This window comes from Bombus bifarius, unplaced genomic scaffold, assembly GCF_011952205.1.
Source record: "Bombus bifarius isolate JDL3187 unplaced genomic scaffold, Bbif_JDL3187 scf7180000009200, whole genome shotgun sequence".
NCBI classification, from domain to species: Eukaryota; Metazoa; Arthropoda; class Insecta; order Hymenoptera; family Apidae; genus Bombus; species Bombus bifarius.
In genome coordinates, this window is record NW_022884965.1 from 5285729 (window position 1) to 5313693 (window position 27965).

At 37.1% G+C, this 27965-nt stretch overlaps 1 protein-coding gene across 4 annotated transcripts in view; it reads right to left on the reverse strand.

Annotated features, from left to right (window-relative positions):
- Positions 1-27965, reverse strand: part of LOC117214206 — a 311214-nt gene that overhangs the window by 18666 nt on the left and 264583 nt on the right. For all 4 annotated transcript variants that reach the window (XM_033460105.1, XM_033460104.1, XM_033460106.1 and 1 more), the window contains 4 exons: positions 24895-24962; positions 24402-24662; positions 23083-23304; positions 17034-17262 (listed from right to left, as the gene is read on the reverse strand). In XM_033460105.1, coding sequence (XP_033315996.1) covers positions 17034-17262; positions 23083-23304; positions 24402-24662; positions 24895-24962 — 780 coding nt within the window. The remainder of the gene's footprint in view (positions 1-17033; positions 17263-23082; positions 23305-24401; positions 24663-24894; positions 24963-27965) is intronic.

A 27965-nucleotide genomic window follows, 5' to 3' on the forward strand; every position in this document is an offset into this window, starting at 1 on the left:
CAACTTCCAGCCAAGTCGATCTCCGCCGACAGGAAGAGACACGCTTGTTTACCCCGTGACTCTCACTCTCTACATACGTTCGTTCCTTAACCCCATTCCACTAGCCGAGGGGTGGACGTGTCCTCCGTATATTACCGGCCAACTACGTGACTCGAATCTTTTACGGTGAATTTCGAGGGTGGTTAGCTATTTCCAGGGACACGCGGCTCGCGTTCAGTCAGACCGTCGATCTTTTTCTCTCCAAGTCGAGGCTGAGAAGGGGTGAGTGTCAACGACAGGGGCGTGTTTACGTTGGGTCATTGGCGAACGAGGGATGAGTGTTTGTTTTGAGAGGATCGAAAATACGGTGGGTGGTCGTTAAAGGGAAATTGGAATTTTAGGTGTTTTACGGGGTGGCTTTAAGTGACGCAGATAGGTAATTATCGAAAGTGATGTGAATGTTTCTTTAGTATGAGCTCCTTTGGATCATTTTTGTAGTATTAGTGGATAAAAATGAGCAGATAGATGGTAGATCCTGATTGTACAGGAAGTTTTGTTTAGGTAGGTTCTACTGATATAATGGGCTGTTTTACGAGACTATCGTTAGGAAGATTCTAGTGACATTATGGGGATTTTTGTGTTACGACAGGTTTTCTTTTCTCATTGGAGTACATTAAATAAATAATTGAAGGAATGCTTTTAAAATCGTTTAGATTTCTAGATATTATTAGATCACTTTTATTTTCATTTTATCTTGAAACGTGGAATTGAAATTTGATAGATCAATCGTCAGAAATAGATATTTTATTTCATTTAAAAATTCAGTTGAATGTTACCAAAAGGTGTATGCAACGTTTATGGTCCCCTCAAAATTTTAACTGGCACAGCCAGCATATTTTAGAAATTCCTACTCTACATTCTATTTCCTGTTGAAATAACTGTAACCATACTTCTCGCAGATGTATAGTATCTCTCTGAGGAAATGAAGACGTTCGATGCATACATGAATTTGTTGAAGTAAAGCGCGACCACAATACTGTCTCAAGGAAAGAATAAGAAGAATTGCGACAAAATTTGAAATGAAGCGAAATAGAACAGCTCTCGACAAAATATGACATGGAAAGATAAAAATAAAGCGATACTAGGCTAAAAGAATAACAAGATTGATTTTTATATAGTAGATGAAAAACACAATTGTAATCTAAAATGAAACGTAAAGCTCTTATTAAATTCTAATAAAAAATTTTAATAAAATAAAATAAATTCTAATAAAAAAAGGAAAAGTACCTGTAAAATATCATTTCAACAATTTTTCCTATTTCAATTTCATTCGAATCTTTGCGTGTGTCTTTCTATAAAATTTTTTAACGATGTAATTCTCAAGCTACAGGCTCCCATCCTAGTAATCACAGAACCGACTTCATCCCTTCGTTCTCGAAACGGTTCGAATAATTTTCGCTGGTTAACCGAGCTATCTGGAATGTTTCCCGATAGAACAGCCTGGAAAACCCGACGAAGCTGGATATAATCCTCGATCCCACGAATGTCCAACATTCCGTCAGGTATTCGCTGAAATCGACTAGCAGCGCTGCCAACACCGAGTACAGACCGAAATTATCCTTATTACTGAATGATACCATTCCATTTGAGGATGCTGACGAATCTCTAATGACGAGGTATGAGCTCCTACAATATAAACTCGTATGACTGATATGTTTAAAGCTCTCCCGAGAAAATTCAAACCTACACGTCTATCCAACCTGTTTCTCAAAATTCAAATGTTCTAAATTTACTTCAATGTTTTCACGCAGGTTGTATTATTCTATGATATAAATAAATTTATTTACCATAATATTAGTAAAAAATTACAGTTGGAATTTATTATTAGATGCATAACTCACCGAAGATAATTTTCCAAAATGATATAAAGATCACTTTCAAAAACGGTATGCGTGTTCAAAAATGCATACTGCATGTGGCGGAACATTCTCGAAAATAATCCTTAAATATTCCCTAGGGTTCTAGGGACATTTTGCGATATATTACAGTATATTAAAAGGTTTAATGGTATCGACCGGTTTCCTTAATTTTAATAACATAAAAGTGAGAAAGGAAAGACGAGAGATATCGGCGGAAAAACGAGATGCCCGGGGAATAAAAGGCGAGAGCACGCAAATATTGAAAAATGGAAGCTGCTGAGATGAAAAACATGGAGGAGCCGGCTACATAGAAAATATTGAAAAGTACAGCGCGCACGAAAATAAATACAGAGTACACACAATGGATAGCAAAACAACAAAAAATAGGAAAAAAAGGGAAAATATACACATACACGTATGCACGGGAAAAACAAAGAGGGAAACAGAATAGGGGGATGAGAAAAGCTATAAAGCAGAGAATTGCAAAATAGGAGCTGGCATATTGCGAGTATTAAAGAACATGAAACAAGGGCCGAAGGATCGAAGGCAGAACGTATTTAAAAAAGAACTAGATAATGTTGTAACAACTTGGGGGAAACCAAAAAATGAAAAGATAAGAAAACCCGTAATATTTTGCGACAAAAGGAAACAAAGGAAATATCGATGTATCCCGTTTCTTTCTTGCAATTTCACATGAAATCGATGCTGTAAAGTCGACTAAAATAAGAATCGCTAGATGACAAAAAAGAAAAAAAAGAAAAAGAAAAAAATGAACGACAATGGTGGCTATGATGCCCCGTATTCCACTCCAAGATTGAACACACGTATCGGAATACGATATATCGATCGAATTAGAGCGTCTCCCCGCCGTTTTCTCTAGTTCCAATTAAAAATAAGCTAACGCAGTATTGTTATTATTATTATTAGTATTATACATGTCACAAAGCCAGTGGGATAATGATACAGCTGCAAACAAGTAATTGTTCAGAAGAGGAAAAAAAGAAAGAAATATAATCTTAGATCGGAAGTCTATTCATTTATTGGTCGATCATTTTTAGTACCGTATTGACGATAATAATATGATTATTTTTGTAATACAATAAGAATGCCAATTAATAGATTGGTAATGTTGTTACTTTTCATAAAGGCTGCTTTGTGTATGCATATCATAAGGATGATTATTGCACTGATACGAAACAATGAGTTAAAACGGAAACAGAGATGAAAGTCGGGTCAACCAAGGTGAAAATTAAACGCGTCGATGGTTGCATCCACGGCTTCTGTTCATGCCTGTTTTGCAGCAGCCTTTCTATAGATAAATTACTAGATAGTGATATTTTGTAGACGGCGTTGACGCTAAGGAAATTGCACGTCAAGTTTACACTAAAAGTGGCGACCTTCGATGCGTGATCCTTAATCTAAATTTTAATTGTATTCTATTCTAATATTAAATTGGATTAAATTTTACGAAAGCGTTCAAACACTAGTAAATGTCTTTTATGAATTTATTATTATAATAATATATGTAAATATGTAGTTCAAATATAGAACAGTAGTTTTCTTCTTATTTACGAGCCTCACATGGTTTGGGTAAAAACAATGGTAATTTAAAGAATATTAAGTAAGAAAAGACTTGCGTCGCCATGGTTTGACATCCATTGGCGACATCTACGCTTCTTTACGTATTCTTTGTTCTTTTATAGCGTTGTCGGTGTTTTCTTAATGTTCGGTTAAGTCAGGATATTTTCTGAGAATTATTCTCTCTTGGACACTTTTCCACTAGGAAGATTAGAAGCTTGATGAATACCTAGGAAAAAGTGGATGCTATAAGAGCGAGTTATGGGTTCATAAAAAAATGCCCCAGATGAAATTGGGTTGATTGCAGAGAGAAAGACCATTTCTTAGCATGATACTAACAGCAAAGTATTATTTGCTGAGAAGAGGTGTAATGAAGGTGAAATAAAATTTACTAGATTGAGGGACTAGAATATGAATAAATGACAAGAGTAATTTCTTTTGTACATTTACCTATACCGATAAAAAAGTTTCATTTTTTGCAGTTGGTTCATAAAAAGTCAGTTACGGTTATCGTTACGTTTCATTTTAAAAATGACATTTGTCACGACAATTAACCTAATAACTGATAAAATCCAACATGGATTATCTTTCAAGCTTAGAACGGCGCAACAAACTAGTGAATTTTTCTCCTAATCTCCCTCTTTTACGATAAAAACTACATTTATCATGCAATAGCGTCATTAGTTGATAAAATCTAATATGAATTACTATCCTAACCTAAAAATGTCACTAAACAACGCGGAAACAAATGATTTTTTCATCTAATCTCCTTTTCTAGTGCAAAAACGACATTTATCATGCAATAATCTAATTAGTCGATAAGATCTGGCGTGGATTACTATTCTAACCTAAAACCAAATCATCGAATCGATTCTTTTACTACAAGAATCCATATTGAACCAACATCCTAACCTAAAACACTACCTAAACATCACCCACTTTAAACAATCGTTCCACTGAATTTCCATGTAATCCGCGCTCCGCTCCAGAAAACGCAATCGCAACTTCACGTAGAAACAAACAAACAAAAAAAAAAAAAAAAACATTTCGACGAAAGGGTAGAGCGATGTGTCACTCACACATGTCCTCACCAAAATACTCAGCCAACAATCGCCCATTCCACTATCCTCCTCCAGCAACCTGCAATCGCGTTTATCCGTGAAACTATCGTTTTTCCGTTGAAAAGCCTGTCCCCGAAATCGTCTGATTTTTGCCGGAGCAATCTATTTACACGAACGAAAAGCGGTCAGTGTCGGTGGAACCGACTGTTTTTTTCGCCGGCCAATCATCGTTACCTGCGCGAACGCATCTGGCCGACGTGACTGCCCATCAAAAGCGTTCTTTGAGGCAGCACGGTTGCAATAAAACCCTTCAGGGTTGTCGAGTGGTAGTCGCGATCTAATAACCAGCCGGCGTTTCCCTGGTTTTTTAAAACGCTGCAGGACGATCCAACTCGAGAGCGAGAGCTGGCTAGCCGGCTTCGACAGTTTCAAACGCAGCGCCGCCGCATATACAATACATACACCTCGTGCACTCGATCAAAGCTTCTTTTTATGCATTTCACCTCGGTCCATTGAATCAAAAGCAAGGAGGATGGGGACGCGAGTTATGAGTCAGCTGGACCGTAAATAGTCCTCTCTTTGTCGTTTCGGGGCGAAACATCTACGAAATTAAACGAGGATGGAGTGTGTGTATATGTGCATGGTGACACGTAGCTTTTTAAGCATAATTGAGCATGTGTCTCTGATGCAAACAGGCGCGATTTCCTCGTTCCACTTTGTTTCATATCGTACTATAGGGATTTTGTTTCTCTCGGCCCCCTCCCCTTTGTTCGTTGTTACTGCTCTTCTTTTCTTTTTTAGTTTCTCCGCGTTCCGTTGGATTCGCCGGTGTTTTTGTAGGCTGCCTCGATATATATCCGGCGGCTTTGTAGCCTCGCGTTCCAAGTATCCGGCACAGGCTCTGCCGTTGGCGTTCATCGATTTATGAATTCGTCCGCGATACCCGAGCGTAGATGTTTTTTCGCGGCAAGCGTGATATCGGCGAGAATAATGTATGGTTGGCGACACTGTCGCGCGTTACCGCGGAGATAAATGTTAGAAAATGGCGGAAGCGAAGGGTCGGGATAGAGTGCGGTCTCTGTGCTTGATCGGTTCATATAATATTGCGAGTGGTCTTTTACTTACTTGAAAAAACAAATTTCTACGTAGAAAGTATTAAAACGAAAAGCTTCTCTAATATTAAATATTCTCGAACGACGATCATCGCTCTCTATACAACTTTTAAATAAACTTTTAAAATACCCTATAAAAATAGCATCTTGCATAAACATGCACGATCCAAAAGTAACTAGAAATTCCCTAGAACCACGCAGCTCTATTGGTATTTTCGTGGCTTCGGATAGAAGCGAACGTAAACAAGAATTTGTTCTCGATATTGAGAGTAATTGTACGTAGACAGTGACATTCATCAGGCAAGGGTTCTTCCGCTACTTTTTGCGCGGCAAATCCAACGGAATTCTCTCATTACCACAAATGAATTACCTGCCAGCAACTTTGCCACGATTGCAAATTTCTCAAAGGGATTTATTCTCGCGGTTTCCGCTGGTTACCGCGCTGTTCCTTTTTATTATTCCGTGTACGCGACCTTAATGGCCCTCTGACGCGAAGAAAGAGAAGTAAAATACGAGAGGAAGGGAAAGGTGGCGCTTCTCATTGTTAGAAATCAGCTTGCGCGTTTCCCTTCAGGCGATCCTATAAAAATATATAGCGATCGTAAAAGCATTTGAAAGAAGCTCGCGATTATCTGTTTACTCGTCAACTCGTTTCCCCCTGTTCTTTCTTTGCGACACGTTCTTATCGTCGACGTAGTAGTTGCGTCTCGAAAATCTTTAATGATTCGCCGCTTTAAGAAATAATCTTGTTCCATTGTTGTTGGTTTGTTAAGTGCTCGAGTAATTTTCTTCTGCACGAGTTCTACGTTTTTGTGCGTTTAGCTTTTAACTTGTATGAGTGATTAATATGCAATTGAAAAAAATATTCTATCGCTACGAAACGAAGGTTCTTTCGTAACCAATAGTCGGCTTACCCATAAATATTAGAAATTGCAGAAACCTTCTTTTTTTAGTTCTTCTGCATAAGCGGAAAGAACTATTCAAATGCGAAAGAAAAATAAAAAAATACAGAATTGTGTAAAAATGAAAAAAAAAGAAAAGAACCACTAAAAGAATCGTAGAAAGCACTGTATAACTATTAAAGCAATCTTCGTTCGTAACCGGTAATTATCTTACCCATCAATGCCTTAAAAGATTTCAAAAACCTATCTCTCTTTTCCATGTAACAAAGAGCGAAAAAAGTATTCAATTACAAAGCGAGCTACGAAAATGTAAAAAAATGGAAAAATAAGCGCTAGAAGGTTTGAAAAAGAAAATATTGTTACAGATACTATTAAACCGACCATCGATAGCTCAGAAAATTTCAAAAATCCTTTCATTCTTCTCCACAGAAGCCAAACACTATCAAACTATAAAAAAAAAAAAAAAGAAACTAGGAAAATATATGGAGTATAGAAAAATGTATAATAACGTGTAAAACCGTGGGAAAGTTTTGGGAATAAAAAGAACAAGATTTACGAGGGAAACAACACGTTTATCCTGGTTGTCTGAAGGCGGGGGCGGGACCGGAAGTCGGCGTGGTACACGTAACAACGTCGAAAGCGGCCTCTCCAAGAAATAGATTCCCGTTTCGTGGCCGCGTCGAATCGAACGAAAGTTTTATGCAGCGCACGATGCTCGTCGACTCGATATACAGTCGCGATAAGAACGTTTCTCGCCGATAAGAACGCGTCTCCCTCCTGTTGCACCAGCCACAGGGCTCGAACCAACGGGTTCGCGATCGAGTCCGCCATATCGATATCTCGCCCCGGGAATATTTATACTGGCTGACCTCACGTTGCCTCTTTTAATTCAATAACCTCGACACTCGGCCAGGAAAATGATGAAAATCTTTCAACTACGATTTCACATGTTATTTTTCGATCTTTGTTAATAGGTCGTGGATATCGATGGAAATTTAGATTTTTATGATAAAGAACGTGGCAGAAGTTCGTTTTCACCTACCGACTATTATAACGAATATATTCCATTTCATATATTTTCACGTGTTATACGCATTCTGTGCATTTCTGCATTTGTAAATTAATTTATCTTTATTAGACGTATTTTTCAAATCATCGTCGTTGTTCAAGATTCATGGCATAAGAGTGGGGCTCGATCGATAAAAATTCCACATAGAATACGAAACTGACTATTTTCGAAAAACTCGTGAACCGGAAATTTCTTTCATACTGGAAATGAGAATTTCTGCGTGAGATTATTCATTTTAAGACATTTTTACGATCAAACTCGACACACCGTGTAAACTCGTAATTAATTTATGTTTGCAATATGTTTTTCACCTTATTTATCGATGCGCGTAAAAAATAAAAATTGTTTTATTACAGAGACAGAAATTTTGAATTGCAGAACAGTTAATCATTTTATTATATTTAAAAAGAGAATTGCCATCGATTCGATGGAAATTTTATAACATGCATATGTAATTCTAGAGTATAATCATTTTATGGGGCTAGTGGTGCGAATAACCAATAAATTGTTTATGCGATTGCATGAATTACAGATCAAAAATCAATTTCAATAATGTCTAACTTTATCCCCCGGTATATTAAGATGAAAATTACGCAAAATTCATTTTTAATATTAGCCCAATTAAAAATTTTATATAAATTTCTATCGTTCCTAGAAAACAATTTTCACAAGTTCATCGAATCTTTTATCGTATTCTATGAAATGTTAAAAAGATGATGTACATCCATTCTATGATATTTCCAGTGCATTTAAATTTTTCAAAAACAGATTGAGGAGAAACGTCTTGAAATATTCTTCTTATAGAGCAGTCCTTGATAATATTTTATCATACGAAAGAAATTGAATTAATTTATTCTAGGACGATAGAAATATACCGAGGTGAGAAGAAAATATCAATTTTCATGACACGAAAACTCTTCTTTAAATGACTCTATAAAATTCATTTAAAAAGAAAAGAAAACGTCAGAAATATTTAGATTTGAGGAAGAAATAATTTAATTTTTATAATTTTGGAGAACAACGCCTTTGAAAAATGAATTTTACAAAACGGACTAACCTCCGAAATACGTACAAGTAGTATACAATAACAATAGAAAAATTCGAACTAGCAAACTGCTACGTTTCATTTTTATTTAGTAAAATAAATTATAAATAGTATAGGAAAATTCTACTTTAAAAAATGTCAAAGAATCACAAATGCTAATTTTATAAATATTCAAATTCCCTCAAAGCTAAATTTCATTCCCATCTTTCACTCCAAATTGCAAAATTTCACCTCGATTCGATTATCCCATCTCTCAAGAAATCTCACTAAATAACACTCCTTTTTCAACCCTAAAAGACACCCCAAAACAGTGTTCCACTCGTCCCCATTTAAATGGAGCGGGCAAAACGAAAGGCAGAAGCAGTTTGCAGCAAACGGAGGAACCGATTCAACAAAGTCTCCCGCGACGAGATTCGGTGGCCATAGAAACGAAAGCTCCTTTGTACACAGCGTTGCGAAGGAATGCTATTCTCTGTCAGGGACAGGGAACAACGATCATAAATATCGCGAAGGAAGGAGATGGCCGAGTTGAATATCGATCGTGGCGGTCCCGTACAATGGCCGTCCGAATATTTATCAACGCACAGTCGCATCCGCATCCGTGAAACTCACTAGGGCCTGTGTCTCTTCTAACAATTGCATGCTAACCAAAGGTTCATCGTTCCAGTTGCTCCTGGGACTATTTGTAAAATGATTGTGGACAAAAAGGGGCTGCGAGATTTACAGCTTCGTACCTTCGGAATTTGAGTACTTGAATATTTGAACTTGGCGCGCCAACTTAGGGTTCGTCGATTTTGAAACGACGTGTAGAATGGCTATGGAAAAATAGGGGCGAGGAAAATAAGTTTAGTGCCCTTAGGATTTTGACAATTTTAGAATTTGAGTATTTGAGTTAAATAGGGGTAAGAAATAAGTTTAGAGTCTTCAGAATCTCTGAGAATCTGGTCCAAGTACTACAAGCATTCGAATACTTTTGTGAGTCTATTGAACAATAAACATCTTTATATCCAATATCTTTCAACTTCTTCAAACCTTCTCAAGCGGCCCGCCTTTCCAACTTCGCCCTAAATCCATAATAAAACTAAAAGTTGATAAGGCTTGTCCAAGTTGTCAAGAGAAGAACAACTAAATGCACCTGGCCATCCCGAACAGACTACAAGCAGTACGTACTTCATTAGCGTCAAGCATTTTGCATAAATTACGGTGCAGGCTCGTAGCGGAGAATCGATCGATAACTATAGCCAATAAAAGATCGATAAATCTTCCAGTAGAGGATTCAGAATCGAGACGAACGACGCTGGAAAGAGTTGGAAAGAAAAAAAAAAGTGAATTTGCAATAATTTACCGCGAGGATATCGCGCTGCATCCTGGCGGTTATTATATACAGGAGTGGGGATGAAGCTGGCGTGACGGGAAACCATTTTTCAGGGGCGTCGTGGCGGGAATACTTAGCAACTGGCTGACGTTTTAATCGATCTGTAAATAGCCCCGTTTTCGAGACATCGCGGTAATTACCGAGCCGCGACCACGACAGACTTCGACGTCCACCTGAGACACATCATAGCGGATCGAGCGAAGCTTTAGGGTAGAACACTTAAGTTTGGGTTAATGGAGAAAGTTTTTTGTCGAAGGTAAACTGACTGGCGATTGTTGTTGCTTTACCATTCTTCGCGAATAGGATGAATTATGTTATTTTATGCAAAGGACGAAGGATTTGTAAGATTTCCTTGGTTTGTCTAATGTCATTTCAAATATTTAACATTAACATTGAAATAGTAACTCAAACGGACTGACATTCAGGTACTAAGTCAGACATGCCAATACTCAAATAGTAACATAAATATATTAATACTCAAATACCAATACACATAAAATATACTAACACTGAAATACTAATACGACCTGAAAATACTAACTCGTACTAACTCGAGTATTACATCAAACAATAATTTAAAGATGCTGGTATTCAAGTAGTAATAATACTTAAATATTGACTTAAATACTTGGTCTTATCGAGAAATTCTTGAAATTTCAATTTCACGAGACTTTTCATTTCTAAAAATTGATTGATCTTCACTGAACAACCTTTAATTATCGAAATTCATAAAACCACTATACAAAATACAGTATTCGTGTATTGAAAAGCTGCGCAATGTACACTTGCACGATTGCAGAAGTAGCAGTAAAATTTCTTGAAACGGAAACCTAGTGAACACGACGAATGTACCTGGGTATCGGTGTTCATCCCCTTCTGAAAGGAGTAGCGGGGGTGAAAGTGGATCAGTAGGGTTGAATAGAGGTCCGAGCAGTGAATGAGTGCCTATAGAGTGCAGTGTTTCGAGGGAAAAGCCCAAGGGCTGGCATTTAAATAGCTCGAAAAACAGGGTTAAGTCGAGTTGCGATTAAACAAACTAAATAAACCTCTCGTGAAACGTCCTTTTTATTTACATTTGCTTTTCGCGACATTTTATGCGAGCCTATAGTCGCGTACGATTGATCATTCGTGAAAAGAAGAACATTTTTCTTAAGAATTCTATCAATTGGTTGAAGCAAGGGACTGAAAGATTGAAATTTTCCGAAGAATCGGGAAAGAATTTTGGCAGTAAAAATTAAGATAGAATTGGGAAACCTCTAGGAGCCTTTATTGCAATTTGATTGATATTTTTTTATAAAAGATTCAGTTTTTAAAAAGTTATATGGAGTAAATGAAAAGTTAGTTGGAAAATTGAAGTTTTATAAAAAATTGAAGAAAGCATTTTGAAGGAAAAAATTTAGATAAAAATTGGAGAATTGCTACAAGCCTTTTGTACCGTTTAATCGACTTTTCATGAAAAAAAACAACAATCTTTTAAAAGGATTATACCCAACAATTAAAAATTTGGTCTGGAACTTAAAATTTTGGAAAGAATCGAAAGAAATACTCAAGTCCAAGTAAAAAATCGGAAACTCTTTGGAAAAATATGCTCGTATTCAATCTTCTCAGTGTATTTCAGTTTTTAATATTGGATCAATTACATAACAAGGTTATATCGATCAATTAAAAATTCAATCGAAAGATTGCAACCATTGTGAATGATTGAAAGGAGTTTCAAAATATTAATTCCATAAAATTACACAAGCTAAAATTACGGGACGAATAATTATCGAACTCAGTAAAAAAGTAAATATTCTTGATACATTAAACCAAAGATCGAAGTATAAACGAAATTGAAAATATTCCAACTGATATATAAAACTGTGCAAAAGGATGAAAACGCAAGTTGTGTTTAATTTGATGAAAGCTCGTCGTAAGGAAGAGGTTCGTTTAAGTTCTATTACAGTTTAAACGCGAAAGAAAATTTTACCCCGATACAAGTTAACATTCGAACAAATTTCATCTCTTTTTTTTAATTATATTCCTCAAGTATATATTCGTTCGATGTTTAATTAATTCCGCGTACGATTAATTGAAATAATGATGTTTGCATTACGTAAAATCGTTGATAGCATAGGGATGGGGGAATTAATTATGCGCGTTACAGTCGAATTAATTGTGTTGTATAATGAGTAACGATTTACGATATGAATAAATCATTACTGAGAGAGAGAGAGAGAGAGAGAGAGAGAGAGAGAGAGAGAGAGAGAGAGAGAGAGAGAGAGGAATATTAAAAGAGGAGCAGAGTTATCAACTTTCGTTCGGTTGGTATTTGTCTTCGTTTGATCAAGTGAATATTCTGTTCGGAATTGTATATCGATATTAGTGTTCATTGTGCTTTAATTATACAATATTTCCCGGGTTCGATTCACATGGCGTAGCATCTTTCGTTTTAAATAATTTATCTCTTGGTATTTGCTATGTTTAAACAATTTTATACGGTAATTTTGTGTGTAAGATAGCAAAAAGTTATATTAGTTAATTAATAATATATTCTTCTGGCGATAAATTTTGACTAATGCGCAGAAAAATCTTTTTCTCAATTATTCATTTTGTTGAAGAGTAATCTTATTTAAGAACAGATTTAAACAGGTCTACGTCAATTTTCCTAAGTTTATCTTATTAATATTAATTTTATCATGCCACAGTAATCTAAATTTTTCCATTTAAAAAAGTTTCCAATCTTTTTCTCTAACCGCACATTAATCAAACAAAAACAAGAAATATACCGAAATCGCAATATGATTAAACATTTATATCGATATTTATTTTATCCATAGGAGTTTTATAAATTTTCTAATTTTACTTGAATAACAATTTACCCAATACAAGAAATTACTTTTTATATAAAAGAAAGACGATATGGAAAAATGAATTTTCTTTAATATTACTACGGAGCAATTTTTTCGACGAGTTTCAAAAGACCCGTCAGTATTTCTGCGTACAAATCAATCTAAATTCGGAAAAAATCGACTGCAAACATTCCCAATAAAGTGCACACAATACTTTTCATTCGCGATTTTCGGGGCACTCGAACCGGCAGCAAAATAAAATCTGGCGCGACTCCACCCTGGTGAAAAAAAGCCCACTTTCCCGGTAGCTTCCATCGTGGTGGCGGTCCCTGGAACTCAATTTTTCACATCAACACCCATCTGCAGCCTTTTTTCCACGGTACGACTCGATCGAATCCAGTCGCAGCCTAATTACCATCAATTCCCCTGCACTCAGCCGGTCGTAACAGGCGGTCTAATTCAATTTTACATCACTTACAACAATGCAGCCATTCCATTCATCGTTATAGATCGTTCGTTTCGATCCTCCATTTAATAAGCTGCGAGACAAAAGGAGATACGATATTGTGATGTTGACTCTGGATTTTAATTAACAGCCACGATGATTTATATAGGTTACTGTCGTTCAATTCCAATATTTCGACTTCATTGTCTGCACTTCAACATTGATTTATACTACCTGAATCCTAACGTTCAGACAAAATAATACAGTAATGGAATATACTAGTATTCAAATACTAGTAGCCCGCTACTAACTCAAATACTTAAATATTAAATATACTACCAATTCAAATATTACTAGTCAAATGTTCATATACTAATCGAATACTGGTGTCATGAATTTTCACCCATCAAGTTTGAATCTTGGCTCACAAACTATGAATTCTATAGGTTCTAGGCTCTAGACTCTAGGACTATAGGCTCAGGATGTTTCGGATCTCTCATTATCGACTCTTTATATACAATTGCATTTAGTTAAAGATTTTCCACTCCAGTCTACGAATAACTTCTGGTCTAACAAATTTCCAGTACCGAATAAAAATCGTCGATTATTCAATACCTGGATCCTTTATCCTCGATTGTTCGTTCGTTTCGATTGCCCAGCCATTTAATAAGCTTCGAAACAAAAGGAGACGCGACATATTCGGTCGACTGTGAGCGAGTCTCATCCCTCTGAAATCCTGTCAGCCATCGCTCGAACGGATCCAGACACCGGATTTTCCCCTTCTTATTTCGCGGCCTGATCTCTCCTCGCGCTTTAATATGCCCGCGATTACGCGCCAGCTCGCGACTTTATTAGAGAACCGTGCGAGAGTTTCTTCCGGCACTTTTCAAGGCCATCCTTTTATATCCCACGCGCTGTTCTCCCGCGAATTCATATTTTTCGCAGAAGGGAAGATGAGAAAGAGGATTTCGATGGAATATTGCCGTGATCCGCAGTTCGTTGCCTCGAAATAGTTTGATATTGTGGCAAATTGTCCAGATATAGAAGTTTCGGGGATTTCGAAATGGCACGCCCTTACGGTTGTCTTTGAAAACGAACGAACGAGTATCGTGAAAATCTTTGCATCGAGAATTTTAACGGAATTTTGGCGGACCTTCGATCTTCTAAAAAAATTCACGGTGTAGAATTTTAAGAAAGTATTTTATTACACAGAAAATATGAAAGTTTTGGGGTTGTTTGAAATTGTTTTCAGGATCTTGGAACGGGTTGTTTCGGGATTGGTCGTGAAAATGAAGGGCTGGGTATAGTGAAAATCTTTGGCCTGAGAGTCTTAGCTGGATTTTAGTAGATTTTTCGTTTTCTGTACTTCGAATTGTAGGAGAATATTTCGCTACAAAGACGTGAAAATTTTGGTCTGTTCCGCGTTTGTAGCTGCTTCTTGAAACTTGAAGCGAAGTTCTTAGATTGATTGTGAATTTTAGAGGCTGAATACTGGCAAAGTCTTCTAATTTGAGCTTCTACTAGAATGTTTAGTTCCTGAAAATGTTCTTTAGAATGAATTGTTAATTTCAGAAATACGAATGTATCTGATTTGCAAGTATACGTATAGAATAGAACACAATTGTCCGGTTCGATGGAAATTTAATTTGCTATCTGATTAAGGAGAATTGATTTCCATCTACTAATAGAGTTGTTTGCCGGCAGTAGTTTCTCAAAGTAGAGGTGCAGGGATAATCTCCGGATGCTCGAGGAATTTCCAGCATTAAGTTTTTCGACGTGAAGGAAGGAGGAAAGAAAAGAAGAGGGAGAAGACTAATTCACGGCTTGAACAGAACCGATGTCTGACCATATACGGTTCTTTACTACTCGCTGCTCCTATATATGACCTACTTGCCAGAACAAACTCGAACATGGGTTTTTGTTTCAATCGAGACTCGCCATTTATCCTCACCTAAAGCTTCGAGAACGCGTTTTTCAACTTTCATTGGAAATTTACTATCTATTCTCACTTAGAGCTTAAAGAACCAATTTTTCAACTTTTATTCCAAATTTACCATATATTCTCACTTAGGGTTTAGACAAAGTACCTTCCAACTTTTATATCACATTATTTCAATTGATTTTGATATTGGAACTTTAAAGAGCGAATTTCAAGCGAAATTTGAATTTGTCCCTTCGATAGATTTGAAGAATTTTATTTATGAATCATTTGTTGGAACTCCAAGGAAGAAGTTTTAAACGAAATTTGAATTTGCTCAAGTTTCTTCCAGTAGGCTCGAACAACTTGGTTCGCGAATTTTCAGAGGATTAAATAAATTTTATTTGTTGCAATTCTAAGGAAGAAGCGTTCAATGAAATTTGAATTTGTTAAAATACGAAAATCTGACCGATACGATCAGAAGATTCGAAGAATTTCACTCAAGAGGAGACTCAATTCGACCAACGCTACGAATCGATTTCGCATAGACTAGAACTAACGCGTTATACAGAGAAACATCGATCGAATAAAGATGGGAATTATCGATTCCAGTCTAAACCCAATCTTAATCCATCAAAAAGGACAAATTTACTAAAAAAAAAAAAAAGAAAAAAAGAACACGATATACAATACAAAAAGAAGAAGAGAAACAACAGAAAGAAAGTAAAGAGAAACGAGAGATCTAATTTTCCGGTGCGCTCATTTCAACGAAAATAGCAACTGGATCCGGAAATAATGGGACACCCGTTAGACGGGACAGGGCACGGACGATTAAAAGCGATATGTTACGTGGCGCGAACACGGTTGCACAGTACTTGAACCAGAAGAGAGTGGTTGAGTGCAGGGTCACATATATTGACATTCCGACACGTGTACCAGCCGAACCGTAGGATCTCTGTTTAATCCGACGCAAGCTGTTTATTTATGCGCGCACGAGCGTCTTCGGTATGCGATGAAAGGATTATCGCGACATACCGTCATAATTACACGCCGTGCCAGCAACCTCGACACCGATGCTTTTGTCTGTGAACGCGTTTGTTTGTTGCTACAGCCGGAACAACCATGACGATACCTCTTCCGGATGAATGCTTTTCACGTCTCTTTCGTATTTTGTTACTCGTTGTGTTCCACTGTTCGTTGCGTTGTTTGTGCATTTTATTTTCCGTTTCAACCCTTTCACAGTGTATCATAGCTTAGTAGAACACTATAAATTTCACGTCTTAACCATTCTCGAATTAACGATGCAATATATCTCAGAGTAACTTTTAGAGAGCTGGCGGATCGTTATAATTTTTCTGATATTCGTGTTACACTGCCGTGTACGATTCCATGATAAATTGGACTACACGTTCCATTTCGAATATTACGATCAATCTGTTGCTGTTGTGAAGTTGGAGCAAATCGATAGACCAAGCTCGCACACAGACAACTCTACGTCATTGCATTACTTTGATAAAAAGAAGAGTTCACCGTTAGACTATGGACTATGCTTCCTGATTTTGTATATTCTACGCGACCTTCTTATGAATATTGTGCGTTGGACTTTAAACTTTGGGTCCTAGTTGATGGGTCCCACGTTACTGATCCGAGTCATGGGTGCCAAATTATGAATCCTAAATTCTATCCTGTCAATCAAGCTTCAGAACATCAAATTCCAGATCTTTTGCTGAAATATCGTTGTACGTTCGAATCGTAGTTTAAGTAACTTTTACTAACGAACTGAACACTGAGAAACTTACCAATCGAGAGTAGCCTTGGCGACGTACTGCACCTGATTCTCTCTGTCAGGATGCTCATGACGATCGTTAAGAGGGACTACGGAGTGACACACGAGACGAGTCTCCTGTCGATTTACAATCGTCAGATTGTAAGGCGACGCCTGTAGTCGAGATGCTATCGGATCCAGAGCCACCCACAATTTATTGTCCACCACCCATGATGGATAGGAGCAACGTTCAGTTGAATTTTCTGGAAACAAAGGAGCGATACCTTGTCAGAAAATCATTACGCGTTATTTCTTAGGATCGAGAATAATTCAATTCGTCAATTTCATCGTTTCACAATCATTGGCTGATAATGTGTCGATTTACTAATTTTATCAACATCGTGCAAAAATTCCAAATTACATCGAATAAACGTAACCTAAGAATTGAAGTAAAACGCAGTTAGACGTCGAAAGACGCGATGGATGCTTTACTTCTCGAAATAATACAACTCTGTCGCTAACACGGTTATTCCTTGGCTATTCTCGGAGCGTATAATGCAACTAGAAACTCATTCCAAGCTCTTCAAGTTGGCCAAGCAAGTCTTCTCCCTCTGATAAACGAGCCACACCTAAACTGCGTTCTCCTTCTTCCCTTTATATCATAATCTTTGTACTTTTTATCATTGAACCGTTACAAATTGAATTACACGACTGTCGAGTCTATCCAGAATTGAACAGCAGACGAACAGCTAGAATTTTAATTTTCCATTTGCACTGGCCCAATTACGAAACGAGCCGACTAATTAAAAATATTATTCCATGGCGCGGGGAGATCGAATAATTTCCAAGTTGCTCGAATAGCCTGTTAATTCGTTATTGTTACGAAGTTACGCAACATAGTTAAGAGAACGATAGTTTGGAATTTTGCTGACAGGATTTCAACGGAAATTGGACGAATTAAAGCTTGTAACGACTGTAAACTTTCTTTTTCAGCCTCGTAACAAGATTTCAACTTGTCGAATTTTTATATTTATTGCATTTTTTTATATTTGATTTTTCGTACGCAACACGGTAAAAGAATTGGTATCTTCTGATAAAAGTAAGACAAAAGAAATATTACGCGTACTTCCAAATAATCCAGAAGCGAATTCTGTATTTTATTGCGATACGTCATACCCAAGCTTTTCGACAGACGATTCTAATCTATTTCTGGTAATTAGTTTGCCACTTGTTTCTACGTCGTGTATTTTAATTTTGCTCTCGTTTTAAGAAATACATTTTTCGATATTCCGTGGAAATCACGTACAAATAACAATTCATTCGTATTTTGAACAAATTCTTCGAGATATTTTTGAATATTACAGGCATGCGACTAAGTGGAAAATAACCGAAGGAATACAGAAAAACGTGGGTTGATTGTACATCTTTTCGAGTAGAATTGGAGAAAATTGTTAATCGAGACACTTTTTAGATGGAAGTTTTAAAAATAATTACATTCGACAGATGGAAATGAAGAGAAACGTGAATATTACTGGATTTCAGTAGTACGAGTCAGTATATGGTGAGATGTGCATAGGTGCGCCATATAATTTCATACGAATCACTGTTTATTTTAAATACAGCACAAAGTAACGCAGATCCAACATATCGAATATAAATTCTTCTTTCATTTTCATCAAAGCATTTCATTTTATAATGAAAATTACAAAATAATCCATTTTGTGACAGGGTTTTTAAACATTCGTAAGTCTCTCTCGTTTTACGCTTTCGTTTCTCTTGTTTCAATAAAATTCTATATTTCCAAATTGCTTCTTCAAAAAATCGCAAACAATTGCATCTTTATTGTCGTTCCGCGATAAAAATTGTAAGATACGTCATTACACGACGTTGCTTCTAAATATTTGTAATTGTTATCCCTTGTCGTATTTTAATTTCAATTTTTAACTGAAAATTACACATTCATAAACTCCGTATTTAATTTCGTTCGACCATTGCATATTGTAATAAACAATTGTAGAAAAAATTTATTTCGCGTCAAATTTTCTAAAAATTCATTGTCATGTTCTCGCTTTAATTTTCGATTGAAAATTATGCGAACGTCTCGACGAATAAAGAAGGAGTGAGAAATTTGTGAAATAAGGATGAGGAAATGGAATCAGACGTGACAATTTTTAATGATAATTCGGCGAGACAGTGGGAGAACATGCGTGCCCCATCGAGGTATCGATCGCCTTTCAGCGGAGGCGTCCTGTACGCCACATACTTCGACGCCTGTGCATTTTTAACGGTCCATTAATTCGCGCACAGTGATTGATAGCTGTGAGCAGTCGACCATCGACGCGATAACTGTTTGTAGGCGACCTGGACTCGCGTTTATGTTCGATTATTGCATTCCTTTGGATTATCGCTATTATCCTACCTACGAACTTACTTTTTCTTCCGTTCCTTTCTTTCATCTTACATAAATCATAAATTTATATTTATTACTTTGCTACTTATTTCTACAATCGAGTATTTCGTTGAACAAATTTTCAGTATAGTTACCAAATGAGTTATTCTATATAAAATCTATAGCACAATTAGTATTATGATATAATTGTTATGCGAAAAATAAAAATCAGAAAATATGAAGCAAGCAACAAAACAGATTTCCATACAATGTGCCATAATTATATAATAAGAACCTTCGCTCGCTCTAAATGCAAATTATGCGTATCGATTTTTCGTTAAATCAATTATCATAAAATCCTGTTACCTCGTCACGAGTCTAACGTTTTTTATCGCGATTCCGGACACGTAAAACCGACAGGCAAAGTGAATTTAGCCCGTCGCCTATTATTTCCCACGAGACGGGAAGGACGCCTTTTTTCCGTTTTTTATAGAAAGCTGTTCAATCATATTGTAAATAATATCGGTGCACGCCTCCGAGTTCACCATTTTATGGTGGTGGTTTTCTTTTTTATATTTGGTCTTGGAGCCTGGTAGAACATGGACGGGGACGATCCTTGATTTGCATCGAACCGCAATCTCTTCTTCTCTCGAGGAGAACGAAATGAATTCGAGACGGAATAAAAAAGGAAATATCTCGAAGGGACCGTAAATACCTTGGAACAATATTGAAACTTGAAAGTAACTCAGTGTAACGTGGAAAGTTTCTGTTTGGAGATTTTTCTTGCCGCTTTTTTATCGTCACTTTGTTTGCTGCGTATGCGTAGGACGCAGAATAGAAGGAATTTAGACGTTGTTTTCACGTAAAATAATTGAACGTACGATTTGTGCTTTTAGGAAAATTATTCCGTTTCCATTGTTTCGTAAATTATTAAACTTTCTATTTAACTCAAATTAGCAATCTCTCTTATTAATGTCGTTTTGTGTAAAAACCAAGTTGGTTCGTGGCTCGTAATTTTACGTACCGGAATTATAACTTTTATTAAATCTTGCTAATTATTCTATCTAGAGATTTTATAGAAAAGCATCGGTGGTATACAAAAACTTGAATAAAACTGATAAACAATCTTTTAATCGAAATTTTTATTCCAAAGATTGGCGCATTGCGTAGTACTTTCTATGAGAATCGATTCGCGTTACGTTTAAGACAACTCTCTGCGGAAAGAATACAATTATTAAAATTAAAGAATGACATTGTGTTATTTTATTTTTCGTTTTACTAACTGCATCAAGTTATTCATCCGTGAATCGAACAGTTTAGTCAATTATCGTATTAAATCAATTTCTCTTTCAACATGCTCGGTTCGAAATTCGGGACGTTTTGTTGGAAAAGGGGAAAAATTTCGAAATTTCGAGCAAACGATTCGAGCGTTTAAGCAGCTTAGCAATTTTTCCACGCCTCTATTGCAACATTGGCTCGGGTGTTTCGTTAACCCCATTCCCTGGCGTTTCCATTTAAACTTTCCAGAAGGCAGATTAGTCCCTGGGATCTGCAACCCGCTTCCCTCGATCTCGTTGCTATCCTATGGCCGCGATTTGGTTCGGTTGAAACTCGAAAATGGCTCGAATACGTATAAAAAAAAAAAAACGCGTTCGATTAATGAAGAAATAATCGCGACTGCGAATTGCGAGCTACGTCGTGATATTAATAATTCTTTGTGCACAAGGCAGCATTTTTAAAGCTACAGAATTTTTTATAGGGACTGAACTGAATTTTATTAAATGCACATAACAAAATTTGGCTGCATTTTTATCTTCAATTAAAATATCCAAATAAGAAGGTTATAATCGTACAAATAAATAATTAAATATAATGCGGTATATATTACAATGTTAAACATTGAATCAATTTACTAAATTTGTTAAATCAATTTGTTAAATTTGTAACAATATTCTGGAACTGTGCGCCATATTATTGTTCAGAAAATATCTGGAAATAAATCCTGGCCAGTGGCAGGATCGCGCAATCAGTCATGTATCCGGGAAATTCAACTGGAAGCGGTTTACCGCAAAACCAGCAACAAGATCATCTCCATCTAATACAACTGTCTACTCGTATCCACGTTCATAGCTTCACAGGATACGAGGAACGGTGTATTTAAACCGAAACTGGGGCAATGAACCGAACAGGCCGATCGACGATGATGATCCGTTCCGCTCTGACCGAAGATTGATAAATTAAAATGGTAATGAACGATCGAGCTATACGATGAACCTCCAAGAATTTCATTTTAGATGTCAGAACGTTGAAATGTTCTTTTACTTCGCGAAGAACATTATAATAATTCCTTTAATGGCAAACTTTTAACGAAAGTGATGGTTTGTTAATTTTTGTAAACCTTGTTGTAAATCTTCGAGGAAGAGACTTTTAACGATAAAAAACCACAGTTAGATGAAAAATTGCTTAAGAGGATATTTAAACAACGAGACAGAAATTCAGAAACAGGGACCATCGAGCGTTGAGAAAATTTTTGACGATAGAAACACACGATTAGATGGAAAACTATCCGGAGAATATAGGAATCTTTAATCTGCGCCTAGCTTTATCAAAAAACGGGACAAAAATGCAGAAACACGACCTATAAAGCCTATACAACGTAGCCACGCAAGGAATTCGGTTTCAGAGCGGAGACTTTTAACCTCTCAGCAAGAATTTGCGGTAAAATTCCAGGCTAGGCCGATCAAAGATTCGCGGTTGTAGGTAAAATCAATCCCAAGAATGTTGAGAGACGATCGAACGATGCTGGTGATCGCCTCAATTTGGTTAACCATGGCTGCAGAGGGCAGAATCATCGCAATCTAGCAAGGCTACGTGCAGTTATGCGATACCATGGAATACCCCAAGTAGTTGACGTCGACCGCCGCGCCAGTGTGCCGATAACACGCGGCCCAAGAATCCGATCTGGTGTCCATGGACACCGTCATAGTTTACGTTCTTCGTGCCCTGGTGCTATCGGTACCCGCGGTTTTCCCCGCGCCAAGACGCACGATCATCAGTTAACGATAACGTCAATGTGCCAACAATTTGCCCGCAGGATCGCTCCTTTTCACCTGGCCACACTGTGGTAGTGTACGTGTCACTTCGTACATGTTCGGTTACGTGGATGTTGAAAGAGATTTCATGTGCATGGAATTGGTTATCAGCGACTCGGACAGAGGTAGATTGATTTTTATGAAACGAATGTTCGAAGGGTTTTGTGGAAATGGTAATATTATGATTTTAAGTGATTTTTTAATATCGGTCGTAGACTTTTTCCAACTATGGTATCAGGTTGGTTACCGGGTACTGTTGCGGGGATTATTTTATGAATAGGGATTTTTGCGTTGACAGTTTGAGCATTGGAAACCTAATAGTGACATTATAGGGATATTTCATGAGACTGGTTCTAAGTTGGGAATTAAGCGTGCCTTCAGTAGATTGCTTCATGAGCGAGCTTTCTCCTACGAATGATGGTACATTAAGCTAGTTTACAATTGAAAATTCAATAGTGATATTATAGGAACATTTCGTAAGAGTGGTTTTAATTTGTCAGCTAAGTGTATCTTAGTAGCGAAGAATTTGATGCTGCCGTACTAGAGGTTATTTTGTAAGTATCGGGATTTTTTATATATAAACTTTGTTTATGAGCACTTACTCTGTTTCATCTTGAACGTCTTGGCAGCCTCCTTAACGCTGATCAAGCCAGTACAAGAGGCATCCTCACTTTGCGCCAAATTCCACGAATTGTTCGAAGTTTGTTCATAGATGAAGCATCTATAGCTGTCCTCGTCGCTAGTTTTCCGCGGAGCGTGCAACCTCGCCACTAGATTGTGCGTGCTGCTTTCCTTCCACGTGGCTAGGCACTCTAGTTCCACATCTTCAAACAAGATCAAACGTTACGTTGAATCAGGTGTACATTACTTTACTTCAATTACAAATCTTAACTCGCAAACCTTTTTAAGATAAGAGTAAAACCAAAATTCTAATTATCAAATCTCTGCGAAATGGGATTTCCGTAGAATTGTTTCCTAATTTATTCAAACTTGATCAAACTTCTTCAAACCTTAATTCGAAACACCATTAAACTACCCAATAGTAGAAGAAATAATACTTTTAAGCTATTTAAGTCGACTTTACGTCAGATCCTAACCTACAGAAATACTTCAAAGCTAGCAAGAAGAAAAGAAAATGGTATTTTAGTTTTGTTTCAAGGCACTCAATGTCCTTGTACAAATTTCGGTCATCGAATAAAAATCCTCATCGTTGAATCATGAATCTTCTGACCACCATTAGCTTCCCCCAATTACACCGCGATGCATAACGATTCCAATTACGAGGAGGGCTAAATCGTCCGCGGAGAAAATTATGGACGGAAATATTCTAACCGTTAATAAACCGCACCGCAGCCGCGTAGAATGAATTATAGCGGCACGAGCGTTTTCCCTTGGTATAATAATCGCGGAAAATCGGTCGGACAAGGGGTAGCAGCAACAAATGGTAATTGACAGGGCCGTTAATCATTCGCCGGAAGTTCCACTGACCGTCACAGATTCTCTTCCACTGCGTGTCGTGTTAATTAACGTCGTCATTGGGTATTTCTCGGTGCATGAAGAAAAATTATGGTTTTTCGCATGAAACTACCTGATGGACAAATATTGGAGATATTTATCTTAACTTTTTCGAAATTTTGTCTTGAAAAAATATATTTATTTGGAGAAGAATACAGAAAAGAAGATATCGTCGAACAGACCGTGGATATTCGTGCAAATTCATATTTTTATTAACACGAGTAAAGAGTTGCTTGAAACTACAGATGTTACGATGAGTACCGTATTTTGCAATATTTTGTATATTTCTCAATATTATGTAAATTTTCCATAGTTTTATACGTTTCAATTTTCTACGAACGTGTAATTTTTATGTATAGCAATATATAGTCAGAAAGTATAAATATATACTATGAAGTATACTCACCGACGCTTTCAGAGGACAGCACATTGGCACACGCCTGGTAGCGGAAAAGCAATCGCGATTCTTGAGTGCAGGTTTCTGCTGCTGATAACGGCGACTTACACTCCCCTTCGCCATGACTATACGTGAATTCTAGGGGCCCCTTAAATGGACAGGGCATCGGAGCTGCCCCCGTGCGAAATAGGGAAATTAATATGGCATCGCTTCTCAACTCGCTGCATATGAATGGCAAAGTAGGTTTTGGCGACGCTGTGATGCAATAGGCTGGAAAAGAAGAATCGACGACGACAATTAACATTTTTCATTTCCTTCCCTTTTTTCTGTCTACATTGTTCCCCGTCTTTCAAATATTAATTAACATTCTCGTCATCGGCAATGTAACGTACCAGTGAAATTGTTTGGTACTTCGTTTTCGATAACTAAACAATTTCTGCGGACATTTGGAATACGCGTTCAAAATCGATTAAAGCAAGTATCCATAACGTGCGAGACTTACTTTCTTTATACTGAAGAACATTCGGATGCTTCATGTGCATGACGATGCACCTATAGCAATCTATCTCTCTGTAACAAAGAAAAAGAAAATTCTGTTATTATAAAATCGAATGACGAGACAAATAAAAAAAGAAATAACCCTGTTTCCTATTCTACGTTTGACACCAAATAAAACGCTACGATAGACAACAAAGTTCTCCTAAACGATTTCGCCCAAGGAAAAGGAAATATCGAAACGCCGTTGCGATCAAACAAACTCCTTCGAACACTTGGTCCATTCAGAAAACACAACATCTCCAACTTCTTTCTAACGTAACAGAGATCGCTCTTAAATACACTCACATCCGAGAAAATCTGCAAGAAAAGATAAAACGAAGTGTACTAACACACGCGATTCCTAGGCATTTGTACACGATGAAAAGACAAACTTCAAGGCGCAATAGAGACAAGGGCGGTTAGATAGAGGGTGGAAAAGGGATGACTGGTCCAAGAGGGGGCAAGTAGTATCACGTAGCTACTTAAAACTTTTCGAGCTTGTCTTGTGTCCCTTCTAGTTGCCACCTTGCTTACTTAGCTCTGCTTCGCAACTTCTACCTTCCACTGTAGTCTCTTTCTCTTCCTGCCTCTCCTTTGCTTCCTGTTTCCCACCCCTTACATTCTCCTCAGCTTCCTGCTGGCTGCGACGATGAAGTTTACCTTCGTTTCTGGCTACCTCCTGTACTTCTTATCGAACGTCCATATTTTTCTTTTTGGATGACATTTCTTTCGACGTAATTGATTCTTCGTTATTTTTAGGTGGAAAGAGGTCTGATTAATGATGTGACCAAGCTCACGTAATTTGCAGCATTTAGTAACATTTATAATGTATAAAGAATAAAGAATACAAATTAAGATTAAATAATGTAACCTAACTGAAATTCAAACTACTACGATAACATGCAGCATAAGAATATCAACGAAGAACTGGAAATGAAAATCTCGCAAAATTCAGCTTAAATAAAATAAAAGGCACCAGGATATTGCCAGGAAACTAGAAATCGGCAATTCTATTCACTGCCTACCTAAACTTTAATTTAACCAAAATTTAAAAATCTTCCGTGCTTATCTAATGGCACAGACCAAATTTCTTCGCGCGTCCGAAACAACGCTGCACATTCTTTCTGTTATTTCCTTTTCCACGAAAGAACCTTGCGCTCATTTGTATCTTGTACATTTGTACGTCTGTTTATCGACAGTTGCTCGTTATTTAAGCCTCGAGATGGTCTCAAAGCACGAGATCAATGCGAGCAAGCATAAAAGCAGACTCGAAAGATAAATATATATGCGTGAAACGCACGCATCAGCGAGTTCAGACGTTTCGCAACGCGAATAGCTAGCCATTCGTACACTTCGAACGCGGTTCATGGTTCATAAAAGAGAGGACGGAGATGCGTGTGTGCTGGTCTCTGACGTTTATAAATCGACTGTTCCCAAGAATATCGTCTGGAACTTCGCCGTAACTTTAAGATACACTAATGGATGTTTTTCTTGCATTAAGTTGCACGCTTTTGGTAGCAAAGCCTTACAAGCTCGCGTAGAATGTTATTGTAGATTATTATAAAATAGAGTTTTTGTTAGGAAATCGGTATGATTATTTATTCTACCATATTATCGAATATTTTTGTCCCAATATATTTTGTGCGTGTTTTTCAGTTCTCTTTGTGTTCATTCCTCTATCAAATAAAATACTCCTCTTTTTCTTACTTATTAAAACATAACTAAACTGCGATTATTGTAAACTACGGTGTACACGTCTGAATATTTTCAAATGTCCTCTCAAAGCAGAACGGTCCTCGACCGATTAATTTTCTAAAAGTATAAACTAAATGAAAAATTTGTTCGAAAGAAAGGAGCGAGAAATTTCCAAATTTCCCATCAAGGCAGAAGAATACTCGGTCGATTAACTTTCTAAAATGGAAAGCAACTAGCCTCTCCAAGGTCTGAAAGGCGTCTCTTGGAGCTGTTTCGATGGAAGAACACCCTCGTCCAAGTTTTCCACGTTGGCCTGTACATGCAGCCGATCTACAATTCGAAAGTTGTCCAAGTTTGTATGCATGTCAACGAAGCCGCGGACACGGTATCCGAGAGCGGTTTCTCGTGATCGCATTTGGAGTAACTATCAGGCAACCGGAAGCGAAGGGAACGCTCTCTGCCCTTCAGCTCGTGAACCGCAAACGGCTCGGAGTTAAACGCGCCGAACCCGACCGCTTTTGTCGACCCAACTCGACCACTCTCGCAACTTTTACCCAACCCCTTTCATGTTTCGTCCGTTTTTTTCATTTTTTCTTCTTCTTTTTTCATGCTGGCTAAGGCGACGAATTTTTACTTTTTTTTATTTTTCTTTTTTTGAGGGAAGTTTAAATGTACCGATGTTGTTGTCAGAAATGTTGTTTGGATTTTTGAAACAATGTTCCGAGCGTAATTTTTAGTGATCGCAGTTATGGATATTTTAATGCACGATGTTTTTGGAAGACTTGGAATTTGAGTGTATCTGTTGAGTCGTTAGTTTCGTATTATTTTAATATCGTATAGTGTTATTACGTTATATCGTAATTTTGTTTTCTATGTTTTATGATGTATAATAATGGATACTGTACAATGTTGCATTTTCAGAATTTTCATTGCCAGAAATTTTATGGTAAATGTTATAGTGAATATCTTTTCGATATAGGAACGCTAAAATTTAATGCACGAATTGGGAAAATTGATTTACACGATGAATTGATTGAACGAAATGTCCTTGGAAATTGAAAAAATTAATGGGCGAGATTGAAGTTGGGCTGGGTAAAAAGATTCGCTGAAATAACAGATTTCGAAAGATTGAAAAGTTCCCCCACGAACATTTCGAAGAATTTGAAAGTTCCGGGACGAAAAATTTGGGAGAGTCGAAACTTTAGAATGGAAAATACTAAAAGATGGAAATATTCCAAAATATTTAGAAGCTTGATGAAATGACAAATTTCAAGTAGTTGGAGGAACGAAAGAACCGATAAGGATTATTCTAAGCAAAATAACGATACTAAAATTAAATTT